The 18,905-nt window shown below is 35.3% G+C and overlaps 10 protein-coding genes across 10 annotated transcripts; 5 read left to right on the forward strand and 5 right to left on the reverse strand.

The window, feature by feature from the left end:
* Positions 1-541: 541 nt before the first annotated feature.
* AC631_02319 (U2 snRNP complex subunit) lies at positions 542-895 on the forward strand (the record flags this gene model as incomplete). The annotated part of the gene is made up of 1 exon (XM_015611149.1): positions 542-895. One exon carries the CDS (start codon positions 542-544, stop codon positions 893-895), a length of 354 nt encoding a protein of 117 aa, XP_015468049.1.
* A 63-nt stretch (positions 896-958) lies between these two features.
* On the reverse strand, positions 959-2,557 carry HEM14 (oxygen-dependent protoporphyrinogen oxidase; the record flags this gene model as incomplete). Its single annotated transcript, XM_015611150.1, has 1 exon — positions 959-2,557. One exon carries the CDS (start codon positions 2,555-2,557, stop codon positions 959-961), a length of 1,599 nt encoding a protein of 532 aa, XP_015468050.1.
* A 122-nt stretch (positions 2,558-2,679) lies between these two features.
* Positions 2,680-6,144, reverse strand: ECM21 (Ecm21p; the record flags this gene model as incomplete). The annotated part of the gene is made up of 1 exon (XM_015611151.1): positions 2,680-6,144. One exon carries the CDS (start codon positions 6,142-6,144, stop codon positions 2,680-2,682), a length of 3,465 nt encoding a protein of 1,154 aa, XP_015468051.1.
* Positions 6,145-7,168: 1,024 nt separating this feature from the next.
* AC631_02322 (uncharacterized protein) lies at positions 7,169-8,362 on the reverse strand (the record flags this gene model as incomplete). The annotated part of the gene is made up of 1 exon (XM_015611152.1): positions 7,169-8,362. The coding sequence occupies one exon, from the start codon at positions 8,360-8,362 to the stop codon at positions 7,169-7,171; it is 1,194 nt and encodes a 397-aa protein (XP_015468052.1).
* Positions 8,363-9,110: 748 nt separating this feature from the next.
* On the forward strand, positions 9,111-9,926 carry AC631_02323 (SDR family NAD(P)-dependent oxidoreductase; the record flags this gene model as incomplete). The annotated part of the gene is made up of 1 exon (XM_015611153.1): positions 9,111-9,926. The coding sequence occupies one exon, from the start codon at positions 9,111-9,113 to the stop codon at positions 9,924-9,926; it is 816 nt and encodes a 271-aa protein (XP_015468053.1).
* Positions 9,927-10,029: 103 nt separating this feature from the next.
* KIP4 (Kip4p) lies at positions 10,030-11,997 on the reverse strand (the record flags this gene model as incomplete). The annotated part of the gene is made up of 1 exon (XM_015611154.1): positions 10,030-11,997. The coding sequence occupies one exon, from the start codon at positions 11,995-11,997 to the stop codon at positions 10,030-10,032; it is 1,968 nt and encodes a 655-aa protein (XP_015468054.1).
* Positions 11,998-13,084: 1,087 nt separating this feature from the next.
* SER33 (phosphoglycerate dehydrogenase) lies at positions 13,085-14,482 on the forward strand (the record flags this gene model as incomplete). Its single annotated transcript, XM_015611155.1, has 1 exon — positions 13,085-14,482. The coding sequence occupies one exon, from the start codon at positions 13,085-13,087 to the stop codon at positions 14,480-14,482; it is 1,398 nt and encodes a 465-aa protein (XP_015468055.1).
* A 436-nt stretch (positions 14,483-14,918) lies between these two features.
* Positions 14,919-15,995, forward strand: AC631_02326 (uncharacterized protein; the record flags this gene model as incomplete). The annotated part of the gene is made up of 1 exon (XM_015611156.1): positions 14,919-15,995. One exon carries the CDS (start codon positions 14,919-14,921, stop codon positions 15,993-15,995), a length of 1,077 nt encoding a protein of 358 aa, XP_015468056.1.
* A 247-nt stretch (positions 15,996-16,242) lies between these two features.
* AC631_02327 (uncharacterized protein) lies at positions 16,243-17,781 on the forward strand (the record flags this gene model as incomplete). Its single annotated transcript, XM_015611157.1, has 1 exon — positions 16,243-17,781. One exon carries the CDS (start codon positions 16,243-16,245, stop codon positions 17,779-17,781), a length of 1,539 nt encoding a protein of 512 aa, XP_015468057.1.
* Positions 17,782-17,859: 78 nt separating this feature from the next.
* AC631_02328 (endonuclease/exonuclease/phosphatase family protein) lies at positions 17,860-18,780 on the reverse strand (the record flags this gene model as incomplete). The annotated part of the gene is made up of 1 exon (XM_015611158.1): positions 17,860-18,780. The coding sequence occupies one exon, from the start codon at positions 18,778-18,780 to the stop codon at positions 17,860-17,862; it is 921 nt and encodes a 306-aa protein (XP_015468058.1).
* Between the last annotated feature and the right edge of the window lie 125 nt (positions 18,781-18,905).

An 18,905-nucleotide genomic window follows, 5' to 3' on the forward strand; every position in this document is an offset into this window, starting at 1 on the left:
TGTTATGTTCAAGTTGTATAATGTTGAAAATTTATTTCTGTTGGATTATATGTGTCTATATATTTAATGCTGATCATAAATGAGGTTTAATCTGCTAGACTGTATATACGGAGTAAATTGCTACCTTTGAAATATCCTGTGAAATATACAAAAAAAAAACTTCATCCTGGCTGGGTTTTATCTACAGAGCAATTACACTGCATAATGTTGCTATATTTTAATTATGCTAATATCCTAATCAATACATATAGTACGATTTTGATTTGCTTCAATAGCGTTAAACAAAAGAGGCATTGCTAACGATGTTAATTGCGCCTAAACGACATTGTATGAATGCGACATTAACATTTCACGACATAACTGACGTCATATCAAAAAAATAAAATACCACACTTCGACTCTGGGTTGAGAGGTATACATTTTAATGTTTCTGCAAAAAATAGATGAGATCATGTGATCTACAAAGGTCTTCGCTCTGGACATACAAGCAGAGAGTTTGATAGCAGAACCCGGTGGGATAACAGAGAAATAGAGAATCATAATGTCAAAGGAAATATCAAAGAAGCGGACAATTGATGGAGAGTATAAGGCTTTGGAGTCTGCATCGTATACTTTGTACGTGAACAATCTTAATGATAAAATCCAGCCAGCGATGTTGAAGCATAGTCTTTATGTATATTTTTCTACTTATGGAGATATTATAGACATAGTAATGAAGGCACAAGGGAAAATGAGGGGACAGGCCCACATAATCTTTGCTAACGTTATGCAAGCTACAAATGCGATGAAAACATTGGAAGGGAAACCATTCTTTGGAAAAGAGCTACACATTCAATATTCTCTGAAGAAGTCAAAAATAATATCTAATTTGGAAAATGATCAAGAAGAATCGTAATTCAAGGCTCCTAGAGATGGTTTTAGTAGAGTAATATAAAGGAACTCGCATATTTTAGGGATCTTATGCTAGTTTCAATGAATCTTCTAATCCATTCATGACGCAATCTGGTACCCCAATACCTGTGGCGAAGCCCATTCCTCCTAGTGATAATTTACCGTTAAGCTGTTGATTCATAACTTCGAACACCTTTTGCTTCTGTTTCTCGTAACCAACGTTATATTGGGGGATGCAATCACGATGTAAATTATAAGAAATCAAAATATCATTTTCTTCGAGAGAAAGTGACTTATCGTTGACTTCAACTTCATTTCTGAATACAAGATTATACTTCTCTAAGTTGATATTGAGAACTGAGGACAAAATTTTCTTTATCGCCTTCATATTCATGTTGTTCGAAGGGATTCCTATTTTGTTATAATAATGGCCTCCCATCATTAAGGTTATTTTATTATAATTATCCGACGAAGGTCTCTCATGCAGATATAAAGACTGAACATGATGCTCTATATCTGAATCGTATATAATTCCTAGTAGGCATTCGTGATTTTGATTAGCTTTTGGAACAAGAAAGCCAAATCCATTCATGTATGGTGGTATCAATATAGGTTTGGGGCAGTAAATATTCACTAAAAATATAGATACATATTCTAAAGGTAAAGCCGCCTTAATTTCACTGTGTGTAATTAATTTGCTTAATGTATTGGTGTTGATAGTTGATCTAATGTGATCGTAATGCTGAATCTGATTATTTACAACTATTTGGCATTTTTCTGCATTAATTTCTTGTATTTTAGAATTGTAATGGATTTCTACATTTGGTTGCAGTTGTAAATATTTCGCCATGCTTATGGGAAGCGTCTGTAATCCGTGTTTCAACCTAACCATAGGATATTTTTTTAAAGTGGTAGATAGTTCTAGTAAATTACTATTCTTAGAAATCTTATCTTCATAGCTCACTAAGGAGGGAGATAACTTTTCTTTTGGAGCAGTTTGCCTCGTTTTCTTAATCATGCCCCTAATTATTGATCCATTTTCAGTTTCAAGATTAACTAAACTAGGCAAAATAGAGCGTACACTAAGCTTGGAAATATCTCCAGCATAAATACCATGCAAGATTCCACTGAGAATATTGTTGGACAACTTACTATTCCCGAATCTTCGGGAAATGAAACTTTCCACACTCTCATCTTCATTTGCTGGCAATTTACTCTTGGTAAACGGTTCCTGGAGTATTCCTTTAGGAATTCCACTTATAATACCACTACTTATGAACTTGAAAAAAGTATTTAGGGAATTAGGGACCTGGATTAACCTATTCTCTCCAGATAACAAGTATTTTCTGTTTGCAATCGAATCATGCGCCATCACTTCTATTTCACTCGACTGATTCAAGTTCCGTAAAATATCTATGATCAATAGTGAACCGCCACTAACACCTCTCAATGTTCTAGGTCCTTTTTCTAACAAAACTTTTTGTTTGTCATTATTTAATTGTAAGTATTCTGATTTAATCCATCCGCCAGGTTGGTTTTGAGATTCAAATATAGCTATCTTTATATCCGGTCTCAATTTGTTTAAAAAGTAACTAAACGACAATCCAGATATCCCACCACCAATGACAGCCACTCTGCCATTGAAAGGAACCTTGTGCAAGTTCATACTTAGTTTCTTCAGTAATATAGACTCAGATCATATTACATGTAAGAACTATTACGAAATCATGTGACTAAATTTCAATAAATATAAATTATTATACATTAATACTATACAAGATTAAGAGTTCATACAGCTCGATAAATGTCCTGAGCTTTGTTCATTTCCATTATCATTGCCAAGTTCTCAGTTGAGCGTTTTTGTTTGTCATGGTAACCTGTTGTATGATTCTCAACTTCATCGGAATGTTTCGTAGAACTTTGAGCATTAGAGTTTACATCATCAACACTCAAATTCTCTAATAAAGGCAATCTCTGATCAAAATTAAAGTTTGTCAAGACGGAAACTTGGTCATTTGATATCCCCACGTTATTAAGTTTATCGTAATGTGGACTAATAGGCGGAATACCAGTTGATTGGTTCATATTGAGTCTAGGTGGTGCATCGAGAGGGAGAGAACCACAATAACTTGCATTACTCTCTCTAGATTCATTTTCAATTTGACTTTCCTTATACGGATTTGAAGAATCTGTTTGACTAGTCTCTGTTCCAGATGTGTCAGGAACAGTCTGGTTATCCATTTCGTTTGCATACATCATAGAATCTTCTGATGGTGCAGATATCCCAGATGACCCAGAAAAATTTGTACCATTAGAGGAGGATGTGGGTGTAGTAGAAATATTATCATCTGACCCTGCTGTGCCTGGCATTGCAAGTGTTTCTCCCTTGTTAGATTCTGTTTCCAGTTTAGCCGTAGAAAGAACATCACTACCCAGATCATTATTTCCCAGATCATTATTACTATTTGATGGTGCAAATGAATTAACTAATGAAGATCTAATCGCAGATCTCCGTAAATTTGTACTTGGAGAATTTGCACCATCAACAATCGAATCAATATTAAAGACATTATGAGGTTCATATGATGCGCTCATTTCTCTTTCATACGCTGGAGCTGGTTCATCAGGAATAATTGATGGTATACGACTAATCTGATCTTCTCCTAAAGAAATAGATCGAGTGATAGGGGATGTAGGTGTTGAAATTGCCTCTTCAAACGAAGGTAATAGTTCAGTGTCGTCATTTAAAGGTTTAATAGAAACACCATTATTTTCATAATTTGGTGTTCTAAATGGAATTGAAGGTTTCGTACTTTCTCCAGTTTTTTGTTCATGTCCCCTTGGTAAGTCAATCTCGTCATATTTCGGTAACTGGATGGAGTCGTCATTACATTTCGCACTTAGTAATACCAAAGGTGTATCAACAACTACTTCATAATGATGCATCTTGAAGTTATCCTTCGGATCGGGTTTTGATATTCTGAAACAAACCTGGAGTCTATGATGAATTTGGATGTGACGGAAGTTTGAATCCGGATACAATGCTTTCGAAACTGTAGTGTAACCTTGTTGAATATTTTCTTTCAAATAATTATGAGATTCCTCTGACATGAAGGCAGATGCATTCGGTGTTATGATATCGTTCAGGGCTTCATTTTGGTTATGATTAAAATCGTTATTATGGGTTAAATTAGTTTCAAGGGTACCTATAATTGGGGATGATGGTGTGGTAAATGGTGGCGAGGAAGGATCGTTAACTGCAATGGACGCCTTTCTAGAAGTTGGATTAGAAGCATTATCACAACAATACGTATCATCGTTAAGACTTGAAGTCAATATCGTTTTATCACCCCTAGTAGTCAAAAATGGTAATGCAACATTAACAGCTAAAGGCGACGCAATTAACAAGTCTCTTGTTTCACTACTGGGTGGCTTACTCAAAGGATCATCTAGATTCAAGTTTTCAATATCCTCGTCAGACAATTGCTGTTCATAGCACGAGAACAACAAGTTATTATCAGGACACTTTATAAACTCTTCTTTGTAAGGCTCTGAGTTCGAATTTGAAGACTTATTCTTGGTTTTTAATTCGCAGACTGATATAAGCCTTTCTCTTATTTTGTCATTATTGGCAGCATTAACATGAAATGGGTCATCTCCATCATAATCATATTCTTTAGATAAACTCTTAGAGACATATGTTATCCTTTCCGAAATATTAAACTTTATTCTTTTGATGACAACATCTTTCACTAACGGAATCAACTTAACATTGATAGAATGCTCTGAACCTAAAGAAACATACTTCTTGGGAAAAGTAATGATATAATGTAATGAGTCATTCCATACCCTATCCACATAAATGGGTTTATCGGCAATCGAGTTAGCATGTAATGGTGGAGTCCGTACCATAGGCAAATTATACAAAGCTGTCACCTTCACCTTACGATTCAACTTAGCGCTGACCTTATTTATATTCACATTTAAAATATGAGCCAATGATCCGTTTAAAGTGGTTATGCTAGGTGGGATGTGTCCAGGCAACAAGATAGGTAATAGAAACACATAAATACCTTCTTTATAAACATCACCATTAGAACTTGAAGTACTTTGCGCATGTTGATTATCATCTAGTTCGTCACGGTCAAATTGAACACTAGATTTCCTGCTAATATTTTTATTGTTGTACATATCAGTTCCATCAGCCAAATCTCTAACGCTTATTAATTTGTAATTTCTGGTAATATCTGCCAATTTTTCTGGTGTGACTTCCTTTGTCTTAACGTCGTTTGAATTTGATGTATTTATATAGAAAAATGCATCAGACATCTTTGCCAGCCATTCCATATATCCAATCTTGAATTTTTCTTTAACAAAGCTCTTATTGTATGGGTCGCAGGTAGGCCATAATATATTAGTTACCGATTGAAATTCAAAATTAACATCCTTAATTGTTGTTTCTTTTTTTAATTCGATAATCACCGCAAATGTATGAGGTATTGGTGATTCTGAATCGATTTTGGTACATAAGTAGTTTGGAGAATTGAAGGATTCCATTTTCTTGCGCAACCTTTCAGGAGGTTCCATTCCTTCGATAGGTGGTTCGTCGCCATGTGAATCTAATGAAATCAGGGTATTTCTGGTAACCGGAGCTTCATCTTCAGGGTCACCTTCATGATTTATATCAGCGGCACTGAAATCTAAAACCTCGCTATCAATATGATCTTGTGGTATACCTCCGTTTTCTACATCCTCATATGTGAAACTGGCAGACGAAGCAGGTGAAAGATATAAGCAATCATGCGTGTTTGCCACATAAACTTTGGCTGATTTTGATACGGGTCCACTCAGTGAATTATTTGTCGTATTCAAGGGTATAGGCTGTTGTAACCCTAAGTCCAGCAATACATGTAGCAACTTTTTCAGGATTACCAGCGCCGTTTCCTGCTTAATTAATTCCTTTGCCTGTTTCTTACTCACATTTCGCCCAGTTGATATTGATCTGGCCCGATCTGTCGGTATTCCACTCATCACCGACATAGATTGCGATCCGTGCCTTCCATTCCTAACACCAACACCTCCCGTTCGGCCTTTTTCATGCGCCGATTCCTCTATTATGATCATAGGATTAGATACACTATTCCGCCTCTCCCCCGACTTCGACTTTCCTAACTCAAAGATAGAAGATTCAGATGATCTTCTTCCTGTAACCTTGCTTTTCAACTTATCAAAACTAAATCCTCTGTGACTCATTTTGGATATGTGATACTGGAATGGCAAGTAAACAAAAAAAAATCGGATATTCTGAAGATAATACTTTTTAGATAATTTACTTATATATATTTAAAGCAAGTCCCCTATATTCCATCTATGTACATAAAAACAAGAATAAAGAAAAGCAGGTACTTTTAGAAAGAGAGTGTGTAACTAATGTTTTTCTCATTTTATCAGTAGATAGTGCGAGATTCATTGCTCGCTATCATACTGGGGTAATGGCTATAATAAGTAAACGCAAATGACAGATTACGAGCATCGTATGATCTGCTGTTTCACGCAGCCACTTTCAAATTAGTATTAACTCAAACAGTTTTACTGGGGCTTTCTAGACTCGAGGACCCTGAGCTGTGCCCAAGCACCAGTCTTCGAAACGACTGTATTATATACATACATAGCTATAATACATAATACCTTAAGGTAATATGATTAACATTTCCTAAGGAATACTCTACATAATACTAAAGTTAAACTGGTACGGTGCAATTGGTTCTATATAATTAGACTTTGCGTCTAGAGGACCACATGCTTTGTAGAAGTCTTCGGAGCTGTTCGTGTTAGTATTTCTGTATTTCTTGAAAGAAGTGCCAATGATTTTACTGGAAATAGTCCAAGGAGTATAGAGATAATTTTTTGATTCCCCGATAAATATGGCTTACGATTGAAGCTTTAGAAGGCTGAGGACAAGAAATCAAGAAAAAAAAATCAACCCAAGAATGACTACGATTAACTCCGCGAAATATTATCTTGCAAGAAAAGTCTAGTATTATAAGCCAACAAAGGATACTATTGGATAGTTAGACATGCGGATATGAATGCTCCGATAATGGGGTCAAAACGAGCTTAAAGGGTTAAGGCTTTAAATTAGCATATAGCTAAATTTCCATTACTACGGGTTGCGACCCCTAATATCTGGGGGTCGTAAATTTACGCAAAATTAGGATCTACACATGAAAGATTCAATAGGGTTCAAGATCAAGTTATTTATTCTCCATATGCACATTTATTTAATCCAAGACTTGACTTGACCAACATATCCTTCATTAATATTATTGTATTGCGTATCGTTATCTTTATCGTTATCGTTATCATTTTCGTTATTGTTCTCGTTATCATTTTCGTTATCGTTATCGTTCTTATCATTGTAATCAAAATCATTCTCATTTCTAATATTGTTGGAGGTATCGCTACCACTCTTGCAAATTTTATTATCGCTATCTTCGAGGTGGTTCGTTGGGTTGATTGGAACAAGTACATTAAGCTTCGGATTCGACTTCGGTACAAGACACTCACTTCTTCTCTTTGGCGTAGTTACATGACTAGTAGAGTCAAACTCAGCCCCATTGATGAGCGAATCAATTAGCAGATATTCACTATCATTCTGGGCTAAAAGATTCATTGCAGGAATCAATGTATCAGTTTGAAGATTAAAAATTAATTCATAAGTGTTATCGTCGTAAAGTTTGTAAATCACTAGCCGTTTATCAACCACTGAGCACATCAAATAAATAGGATCAAAATATGAAAGGGTGCTCTCCTGATTAAGCTTTCTTGAAGTAGATGCATTATTTACAATAGCCTTGCACGATGACATGGGTCCAATCTTTAAATGGTCGTACGAGTTGGTAGTTTTGAAATTTGATAACTTGATGACTCCAGCTTTTGAAATCGAATCGGTCCATAGTAAGAACTTATTGTTGTTAAAAAGTTTTAGGGTTGTTATTGAAAATTGTGACAAATTCATTACTTTAGAAGGAGTAGTATCTTCATCTATATCGTAAACAATAATACTGCCGAACTGAGTGCCACATATTATCATTCCAGAATCATTAGGCATTACACATATGGAAACAATCCAGTTAGATATAGAATCCATAGGCGATGTATGGTATACATACTCCTCACGGGTCAATGATGAAGTCCACATTGGCATTAATGTGTGAATTTGTCTCTCATTCAAGGATGATCTCAAGTTCAATGAGGTCGTTCTTCTTCTCAATTGTAGCATAGGCCTTCCAAAGTCAACAGGCTCATAATTAAGACTTATGTCATTTCCAGAAAGTGGAATTTGGAAGAAATGATCAAGTGTCTTAGCGAAGTCGTCCGCTTTCTCGTAGACGTTTGTTTCGATCTCATAAATCTTTAATTCGTTATTCTTGCCCGAACAAACAGCCAATATCTTGTTGTCACTCGCCATCTTAATTTCTATGCATGAAATAGGCTTGTGGATCAAGTATACCCTATAGCTCTCATCTGCGTCATCATTTACCAAATCTCGGAATACCAACTTACCCTCGCTAGAGCAACTATATAGATACTGCTGGTTTACAAAGCCTATACCAACTATTGAATCCTGAGCGTTCATATTCGAATGCTTCCACTCTTTATATAGCTTGAAGCTCCTCTGCCTATTGTTATTCTCCGCTAGGGTATTTTCATATAGCTGGATTAGCCCCGTTTTACGGGCTAATACTAAATACAGCCTACCTTGGAACTTAAACAGCATCATTTGCTGAATATAATTCCCTTGCCCCTCGATGCAAAATTCATTCTTAAATTTGAAATCGATTCTATCCTTAGTCTTTCGAAATCTTATCGCTGAATATGTTAGTTGATCGGTTCCGTGTAAATTACAAAACATTGAACTTATATGTCAAACATACCCCTTATACTCCCATTGGATTGTGTAGATAATAGGACATTCATTTTTGCATCAGGAATATGCTACCGCTTTATGTATTGTATCAATTGTTCTCTCTTTAAATCATTTCCTCTAAAGAGCTCCGTATTATGAAAGAACAAGATTCAAATTCACAAAACTGGGGTATCGCGCGATAATATCTATTCCTCGGCTACAGAACAATAGAACTGGCATTACGATATAAATAGGGCATAAGATCCTGTATTTCTCTGATTTTACTGCCCATTATAAATTAACTGGGGAAATGGTTGAAATAAATGTTCAAGGAAAGAATGCGTTAATAACTGGTGGTACTAGGGGTCTAGGATTACATATTGCTGAGAGTTTTGTTCTCAATGGTGCTTCTACAGTTATAATTACATCTAGAAAAAAAGATGCTTGTGAAAGTGCTAAACAGGAACTTGAAAAGATTGCTTCAGATAGTCAAAAAGAGGTCAAAATCATTGCAATTCCTTGTGATATTTCGGTAGAAGAGAACGTAAAGGAATTTTTCAGTCAAGTTTCAAAACAAATTGATAGATTAGATATATTGATTGCAAATGCAGGAGCTACATATGGAGCACCTTTGAAGGATCACCCAGTATCAGCAGTGAAAAAGGTTATACACTTAAACATCACAGGTGTTTTCCATACGATTCAATTATTTACACCGTTATTGGAAGCCTCGGGTGCAAAATCTGACCCATCAAGAATTATAATTGTTTCGTCGGTAGCGTCGTTCATAGCTACAGACTTTGGTGGAACATATGGCTATTTAGCTTCTAAAGCAGGAGTTGCCCACTTAGGTAAGAATTTGGCATTGCAATTAGCACCACGCAATGTGACTGTGAATACAATCGCACCTGGTTTCTTCCCAACTAAAATGACAAAGGGTTTAATGTCAGCAAAGAACACTGAAATGATCGAAGGAAATCCTCTTAAGAGGCTTGGAACTAAATCTGATATTCAAAACTCGGTACTATGGTTATGCTCAAAGCAGTCGAATTATATTAATGGTATTGTATTGCCAATCGATGGAGGCTTACACTTAGTGGGTACTTCGAATTTAGCTCACTTATAAATGATATATATGGCTTAGTACTCTATACGTATTAATAATGAATGAAATATTGACGAATTGAAATAAATAAATAAATAATGATCGACGATGAGACTGGAAATTCTTAAAAGTAGCCTTGTTCGTCGAAATAGCTTCTTCCACCTCTTAGGGGCTTGACAATATTCAAGTTCAAACCTATCTTTGGTGATACTGGTGAAGTTGGTGGATCATCCAGAACTGAGACAGCAGATGGTTTACCGCTTGTACTTCCTGTCTGTAAAATAGCATATTTTCCGTGGTCATCGTTATTTCTTATTGTGTTATAGTTCTTGTATGTACTATGGCTATCATCATTGTTAACGGAAGCAACTGAAGTTTCTGTTTGTTCATTAGATTTCTGTTTTGCGTAGGCATCCAATCTCTCTTTAATTGAGCTAAGCTTTTGCTCAAAGTTCATGCCATCTCTCAGGACTTGAGATTGTTGCTCCATTAAAGAAGATTTCAACTTCTCAATTTTTACATCTCTTGATTCAATAATTTTCTCGCTTATTAAGAGATGCTTTCTTAAATTAACATTTATTATTTCAACATCATTTAACTTATCATTGAGCTTATGCAATGTATCTTCTAACTTGAATAATTTTAATTCTTCTTGATGAGATACTTTTAAATTTTGCATCTTCATACTTAGCACAGTATTTTCCAACTCTGCTATCTTAGCATCCCTTAATTTTAATTCATCAATAAGCTGATGGGATTTATTTGACCTGTTTGGAGAATTCAGTGTTGCAATTGGTATTTTAGAAGGATAATCTGTAGGTGATTTGTCTTCTCCCAAATGAGTAGCGTAGGATTTACAGGGTGTGTGAGGTGTGATGCCCTTTCTTTGTGATAATTCACTTTCTAATTTTTGAATATATGCCTGATTCTGTTTATTTGTCTCCTCGAGCGACTGAATTTTTAATTGTAAAGATATTGGACTTAATTCTGTATTGATATGAGCATTATTTTTAATCTTTTTTGCCCGAGAACCAAATCTCAAAGTTGATAATGTCTCGAGCTCATTTATTGATGAAGGTGAACAGTTTATTATTAAAGATGTTCTTGAATTACCTCCTAAAGACTCCTGCAAAATCCTTGTTAATTTTGAATCTCTATATGGAATATGAGATGATTTACCATCTGTTAAGGAGTTTATTACATTACCTAGAGCAGAAAGTGAACTATTAATCTTTTTAGCTTCTTCTAAAGTCTGACCCATTGCACCTGTTTTATCAACTTTTTCTGATCCTGCTAAATCTACTAAGAATAAATGACTCCTTTTGATTGTATCATCAAATAATTGCTTTTGGGACAAGTTGATTTGTAAAATAGCATGCGATCTAGAAGACTCGATATTCATATTTGTTATTGAGTGAGATCTTTCCTTCGATCCTTGACTCAAAACACTATATAATTCATTTGATGAGGATACAAATGCTTGTGACAATCCCTTAACATGAATGCCATGCACTTTATCCTCCTGTATAATGAACTTACTATTTGTATCTGATCTTGGATCTAGCAAGTCTCTGATCTGTTCCATGTATATCTCCATATATGACACTCCCACTGTATATTCTATATCCGAGGAACTATTATTTATCTTATCAAAAATTTCGTTGCATATTCGAGGTATGATCCCTTGTTGTTCCTTATCACTGATTGAAGGCCCCATCATAGTGTATGATTTGCCAGATCCAGTCTGACCATATGCTAAAATAGTTCCATTATAACCATTTAAAAAATCTTCAACTGCCTGGCTTATAGAATATTGGTATATTTCTTGTTGTGTGGAATCGACATCAAACACCCTATCAAAAGTATAGGTTGTTCTATTCTCTCTACTCCCTATCAATACAGTTGCATCATTAACAGGATCTGCGATTGTTTTGCCCTTGGATTTCTCAAATTCATTGGAAGGTCTAAACCGACAAATGACCTTAATATTCGAATTTCCCAAATCATCTCTATCACAGGGAGAACTTTGGTCTGGTTTTGATCTATTGATTGTTGTATCATGAGGCCCACATGGGCTCGAAGAATTGGACATAGTGTTTAACCACGTCACTTTAACTGGCTATCTCTATTGAAAAGCCTAACCGCCCCGTGTAATCGTCTAGTTCTAACAAGAACAATACATACTAGTTTTACAACTATTTATCTATTCAATAATTCTCTTTTGATCTGATGTCACATGATATGCGGCTCAAAAGACTTTCAACGACTTTCAATAATGTCGCTAGACGGTGGGGCCGAAGAGGGGACTATAATCCGAATTGTCTGCAAAACTACTCGTAATAGTTGTTATTCTTCATCACATATAGCTGACAGTATCTCTATTACTACTACTTTGGACATCTCTTCTGTTTTTTTGATCAGTTATTGGATTTTCAGTCAACATTATTAGCAGAGCTCACCAACCATATGAATACTATGATGATAAATCTTGATTCGAGTAAACTTTTCCTAGTATGTAACAAGAAACACGGACTGGCTAATTGAATCTTGTGCGTAATCTATAGAGCTTTTAAGGTATAATTACTTCTATTTAGGCCAATCGAAGTCTTCCATATTGCACAATAGGCATTTTGCTTATTCTGCAGCATCCGACACTTTCTGACTTGAACATTACAATTAATCATTACACATTATCTATACTATTGACCTGCATTCACAACGGAAAATCTGATACAAGTGCTACGGCAGTTTACTTCATACATTAAATGTTGCATCCATGCTATTATTTTTGCTCGGGATCTCCACTACCGATGGGTCAGAGTCAATTTGACTGGGGAATCTGAGTCAGTTCGACTGGCTTATCTGCTTTCCTATATTTCAGATAAGATATTCCCACTCCAGATGCAACTATCATTACACCTATATACTTGAGTAACGGTACAGTGTCTAGGTACGAATGATACACCGAAATGGGCCTTTAAAATGCCCCTATAGTCTGAACACGTAATTTCCATGGCCATGCAAAAATTTTCATCAATTTGTATATTTCACGTGATTGATTGTTAGTCCGAGAAATTACTCATAGTATGAAAAATTGATTTAATTAATAGATAAACGTATAAAAGATATTAATATTTCTTTTCAATTAGATTGAAATTCAATTACTATAGTATTAACAAATGTCTGTTCCACAACAAATCGGTGAAACTTTTCAAAAAGCTATGAATCTTTCGGGATCCCCAAATGCTGTTTCAACTTCCCCTACTCAATCATACTTGAGTCAATATGTCTCATCTACTCAAAAACCAACCAAAGCTTTGAAGCCATTCTCTACAGGTGATATTAAAATTTTATTATTAGAAAATGTGAATCAAACTGCTATCAGCATTTTCCAAAATCAAGGTTATCAAGTTGAATTCTACAAATCATCTTTGGGTGAAGAAGAATTGATCGAAAAAATCAAGGAAGTGCATGCTATTGGTATCAGATCCAAAACCAAGTTAACCGAAAAGATTTTGCAACATGCCAGAAACTTGGTAGTTATTGGTTGTTTCTGTATTGGTACTAATCAAGTTGATTTGGAATACGCAGCCAAATCAGGTATTGCTGTTTTCAACTCTCCATTTTCCAACTCTAGATCTGTTGCTGAGTTAGTTATTGCTGAAATTATCACCTTGGCTAGACAATTAGGTGATCGTTCTATTGAAATGCACACTGGTACCTGGAACAAGGTAAGTGCTAAGTGTTGGGAAATTAGAGGTAAGACCTTAGGGATCATTGGTTACGGTCATATTGGTTCTCAATTATCTGTTTTAGCTGAAGCTATGGGTATGAACGTTATTTACTACGATGTTCAAATGATTATGGCTTTAGGTAACTCTAAGCAAGTTGACACTTTGGATGACTTATTACAAAAGGCCGATTTCGTTACTCTTCATGTTCCAGAAACTGAGGATACTAAGAACTTATTATCGTCTCCACAATTTGCTGCAATGAAGGATGGTGCTTATGTTATCAATGCTTCTCGTGGTACTGTCGTCGATATTGCTGCTTTAGTTCAAGCTATGAAATCCGGTAAAATTGCAGGTGCTGCTTTAGATGTATACCCTCATGAACCAGCAAAGAACGGTGAAGGTTACTTCAACAATCAATTGAACAGCTGGGCTTCTGAATTATGCTCCTTAAGAAACGTAATCTTATCTCCACACATCGGTGGTTCTACCGAAGAAGCGCAATCTGCTATTGGTGTCGAAGTCGCCACCTCGTTAACTAAGTATATTAACGAAGGTAACTCCGCTAGTGCCGTTAACTTCCCAGAGGTCCAATTGAGAGCCTTAGATTTAGATCAACAAAACTCTGTCAGAGTATTGTATATCCATCAAAACGTTCCTGGTGTTTTAAAGACTGTCAACAATATCTTATCAAATCACAATATTGAAAAGCAATTCAGTGATTCTAGAGATGATGTTGCATACTTAATGGCCGATATCTCTGACGTCGACATCACTGATATCAAATCCTTATATGAACAATTAGAGCAAACTCCATATAAGATTGCTACTCGTTTATTATACTAAACGCTTAAAATTATGAATTTTTATTTAGAACTTTTTAATTTCTACATCTATTTAATATATATTATCTACTGAATGTTCAGGCTAAATGAACAAATTAATAAATAAATTATACTTTATCCATGATTTGTAATCAAAACTTTTCCGTCTTTCAATCATACGACTTATCAACCGATTTTCTATCTTGGATACTAAACTGACCATACACAACAATGCTAGGAGAATACATACCATCATAATGTTCATCTTCAGTTAAGTCCGTATATTTATGACCGGGTAATCTTTATTTAGTTTTGTGGCATTTTTGATATTTGGATTAGCGCTCGAAGAAACAGATCGATACTTGGTGGCAATAGTTAGTTATCACATCAATAACTATTCTGTTTACTTTAATATCTTTCAATTACTATACTGTCATAGAGATTAATAGCATCATAGAATGGCATTAGTTTCAGCAACTCCATATTTAGCTTTGCTAAGTGAACAAGATCCAAGTTTAAAATCATACGCTTTAACATCATTAAATGAAATAGTAGATCAATTATGGGCGGAAATTGCTAATAATATAACTGATTTAGAAGAGTTATATGAAGACAAGTCTTTTGAAAAGAGGGCTTTGGCTGCATTGATTATTTCTAAGGTTTACTATAACTTGGGGGACTTCGAAGCTTCGGTTAAATATTCGCTCTTTGCAGGAGATGAATTCAATATCGAGGAGCAATCGCAATATATTGAAACAATTGTATCTCAATGTATTAATCTTTATACGTCTTTGTCTCAAAAGAAATATGAGGATAAGACTGTGGAAGTTGATACCCAATTGACCGGTATTTTCGAGAAGATGGTGGAAAAGTGTATTAAATCAAATGAATTGAAGTTGGCATTGGGCATTTCATTAGAAAGTTACAGGTTGGATATAGTCCAATCAATCTTGAAGGAACAAATTAAGATAAATGAAGAAGTTTGCTTGAACTTAATAAACTATGTTCTTGTTTGTTCGAATTCGGTAATTAAGAACAGCAATTTCAGAAGTGATGTATTGAATTCATTAATTGAATTACTATTATCATTAAAAACTAACCAAGATTTTTTTACCGTTTTTAAAATTATAGTGCAATTGAACGACTCTAAAATGGCTATTCAACTTTTCAGGGAATTAATCAAAACTAAGGAGAACTTAATAGCTTATCAGGGTGCTTTTGATTTAGTAAGTACTGCTTCTCAAGAGTTATTGGACAATACCATTACTGAGTTGAAAAATGATGAATCATTTGGAGCTACTGAACCTGCTCAGGCAAGATTATTGCATATTTTAAGCGGTGTTCCAACCTGTGACTTGGATATAACATTCTTGTATAAGAATAACAATACTGATATTTCTATTTTGAATAAATCGAAGAACTTATTGGAAGGTAGAAGTTCTATATTCCATTCTGCAGTTACATTTGCCAATGCATTCATGCACGCTGGTACTACCGATGATTCTTTTTCAGAAAAACTTAGAATGGTTAGGTAAAGCAACGAACTGGTCGAAATTTTCAGCTACTGCCGCTTTAGGTGTGATTCACAAGGGCAATTTATCACAAGGTCGTAATATCTTGAAACCTTACTTACCTGGATCATCTGGTGCTCCACATACCAAGGGTGGTTCCTTGTTTGCTCTTGGCTTAATCTTTGCTGGACATGGTAGAGAAACAATTGATTACTTGAAGCAGTTTGTTGATGAACATGGTAACACTGCTGGTAATAATGATACAGATGTCATGTTACATGGTGCGTGTCTCGGATGTGGTGTAGCAGGTATGGCTTCGAATAGTGAGAGTGTTTATGAAGCATTAAAGGTCGTTTTGTATTCTGATTCTGCCATATCCGGCCAAGCAGCTGGTTTAGCTATGGGTTTGGTAATGTTAGGTTCTGGAAATGAAACTGCTATCAATGATATGTTTACTTATGCCCAAGAAACTCAACATGAAAATATTATTAGAGGCTTGGCCATTGGTATTGCTCTATTAAACTATGGAAGAGAAGACAAAGCTTTAGATGTTATTGATAGATTTATGGCACAAGAAAGCTCTATATTGAGATATGGAGGAGCTTTCACAATAGCATTGGCGTATGCAGGTACTAGTAATAATGCTGCTATTAAGAAATTATTACATTATGCTGTTTCTGACCCATCTGATGATGTGAGAAGAGCGTCTGTTATAAGTTTAGGATTCTTGTTAATTCGTAATTATACAGCAGCACCACAAATCGTTGAATTATTATCACAATCTCACAATCCACATGTTCGTTATGGTACAGCATTAGCATTAGGTATCTCCTGTGCTGGTAGAAGCTTACATTCTGCAATTGAGGTTTTGGAACCATTAACTAAGGATCCTGTTGATTTTGTTAGACAAGGAGCTTTGATGGCATCTGCTATGATCTTGGTGCAACAAAATGAAAATGTTTATCCAAAAGTTAAAGAATTCACCTCAAAGTATGCTGATACCATAAAGACTAAACATGAAGATGCATTGGCTAAATTTGGTGCTACATTGGCTCAAGGTATTATAGATGCAGGTGGTCGTAATGTCACTATTAATTTAGAAAATGCCCAAACCAACACTTTGAACATGAAGGCAATTGTTGGTTTGACTGTTTTTGTTCAATCCTGGTACTGGTTCCCGTTTGCACATTTCTTATCATTATCATTTGCTCCAACCTCCATTATCGGTGTGAACGAAGATTTGAAAGCACCAAAGTTTGAACTCAATTGTCACACGAAACCAGAAGTTTTCCAATATCCACCAAAGGTTGAAGAGTCAAAAGAAAAACAACCAGATAAGATTGCCACTGCTGTCTTATCTACTACTGCTAAGGCAAAGGCTAGAGCGAAAAAGAATCAAGCAAAAAAGCAAGAAGAAGAAGGTGTCAAAGCAGAGCCAACAGATGATAAAATGGAAATTGATGAAACTGATAAGAAGGTAAAAGAAGAAAAAGAATCCAAGGAAGATGTGGAAGACGCCAAAAACAAAGATGAACAGCTTTCGATCCGTTATACTAAAGTTCCTTACAAAATTGGAAACCTATCTCGTGTTTTACCTGCGCAGTCAAACTACATATCCTTCTCTAAAGATAGTAGATTTGTCCCAGTGAGAAGATTTAGGGGAACGGGCGGCATCATTGTTTTAGAAGATACAAAACCAGAGGAAAAGGTAGAAGTCATAAAGACCGTAAGACAATTGAATGTCACAGAAGCTCCATTGCCTGAACCATTCACGTTGAGCGGTGATGATTTGAAAGATGATGACGAATAGATCCACTTTATTTCTAACTTTATATTTAGTTTATATAATAATTTAGATTTAAAATAAAAAAATATTAATATTACAATATTACACTTCAAAAATAGCAGTAACAGGACGATGGTCACTGCAGTATGAGCCATTACATTCATGGTCGATAATTTCATGTTTAAGAATAGGTGTACCTTTAGTAGCCCAAATAAAGTCGATACTCGACTCAGAACCGCCCTTCTCGAATCCTGTACAAGTATCCTTGAAGCCACATTTCTCATGACAATTACAAGATGTTTCAAACAAAGACTTCGATAATGTCTGGTACGCTTCTTCGTGTTCCTGACTATTAAAATCACCACTGAGTAAACTAGTTCCTTCAGTTTTACTCATAAGATCAATAATTTGGAGGGAAGAATTCTCTCTCGCTTTCTTACCCTTGTGATCATAATGAGTGTTCAAATAATTAATCACTTTTCCAGATTTTTTATGTTTCATAACAACAACGGTGACAATTCTTGGAAATGCAGCATCCCATCCTTTACTAGGATGATCGGGAGTCTCACCTAACCAATAAGTCTTACCTGATACCAAATCCCATTCATCGGTCTTGTACAAAATAGGTGCAAATTCACCTTTTGACTTACCATCATCTCTACCAACACCAAAAAAATTCCATGGTTTCCCTAATCCTTGGATTATATCATTCAATTGATTTTGTTTTACTTCTTGCAAACCAACCAAAGTAGGGATTGACTGTGAATGCTTATTTATAAGTCCGATCACACCCACTTTTCTCTTTGACCAAGGTTCTTCACCTTTCATCATATTATTATTTTCTTGTCTAATATTGTGTGTATAGATTTGAACCTGTAATGGTGGCAATTCAGCATTTCTATCCTCAACTTTTCCATGGTTAACGTCCCCTTGATAGTTACTCTTTGAATTCGAGTGATGTTCCTTAACCTTTTTTTCAGCTTTTTTCATTAGCTTATTAGCAATTGTAGTACCTAATCCCATTTTTCTTGTGTTGTTTTAGAGAAATTATTCTTTGAAAGTTATTAGAAGAAAAAGAAGAAGTATCTTAAAGTTGTGAAACTCCAGCCTTATTATTGCTATTTTGTCGTGTGACTGACTGCTGCATT

Source organism: Debaryomyces fabryi (assembly GCF_001447935.2).
Source record: "Debaryomyces fabryi strain CBS 789 chromosome Unknown contig00039, whole genome shotgun sequence".
Lineage (NCBI taxonomy): Eukaryota > Fungi > Ascomycota > Pichiomycetes > Serinales > Debaryomycetaceae > Debaryomyces > Debaryomyces fabryi.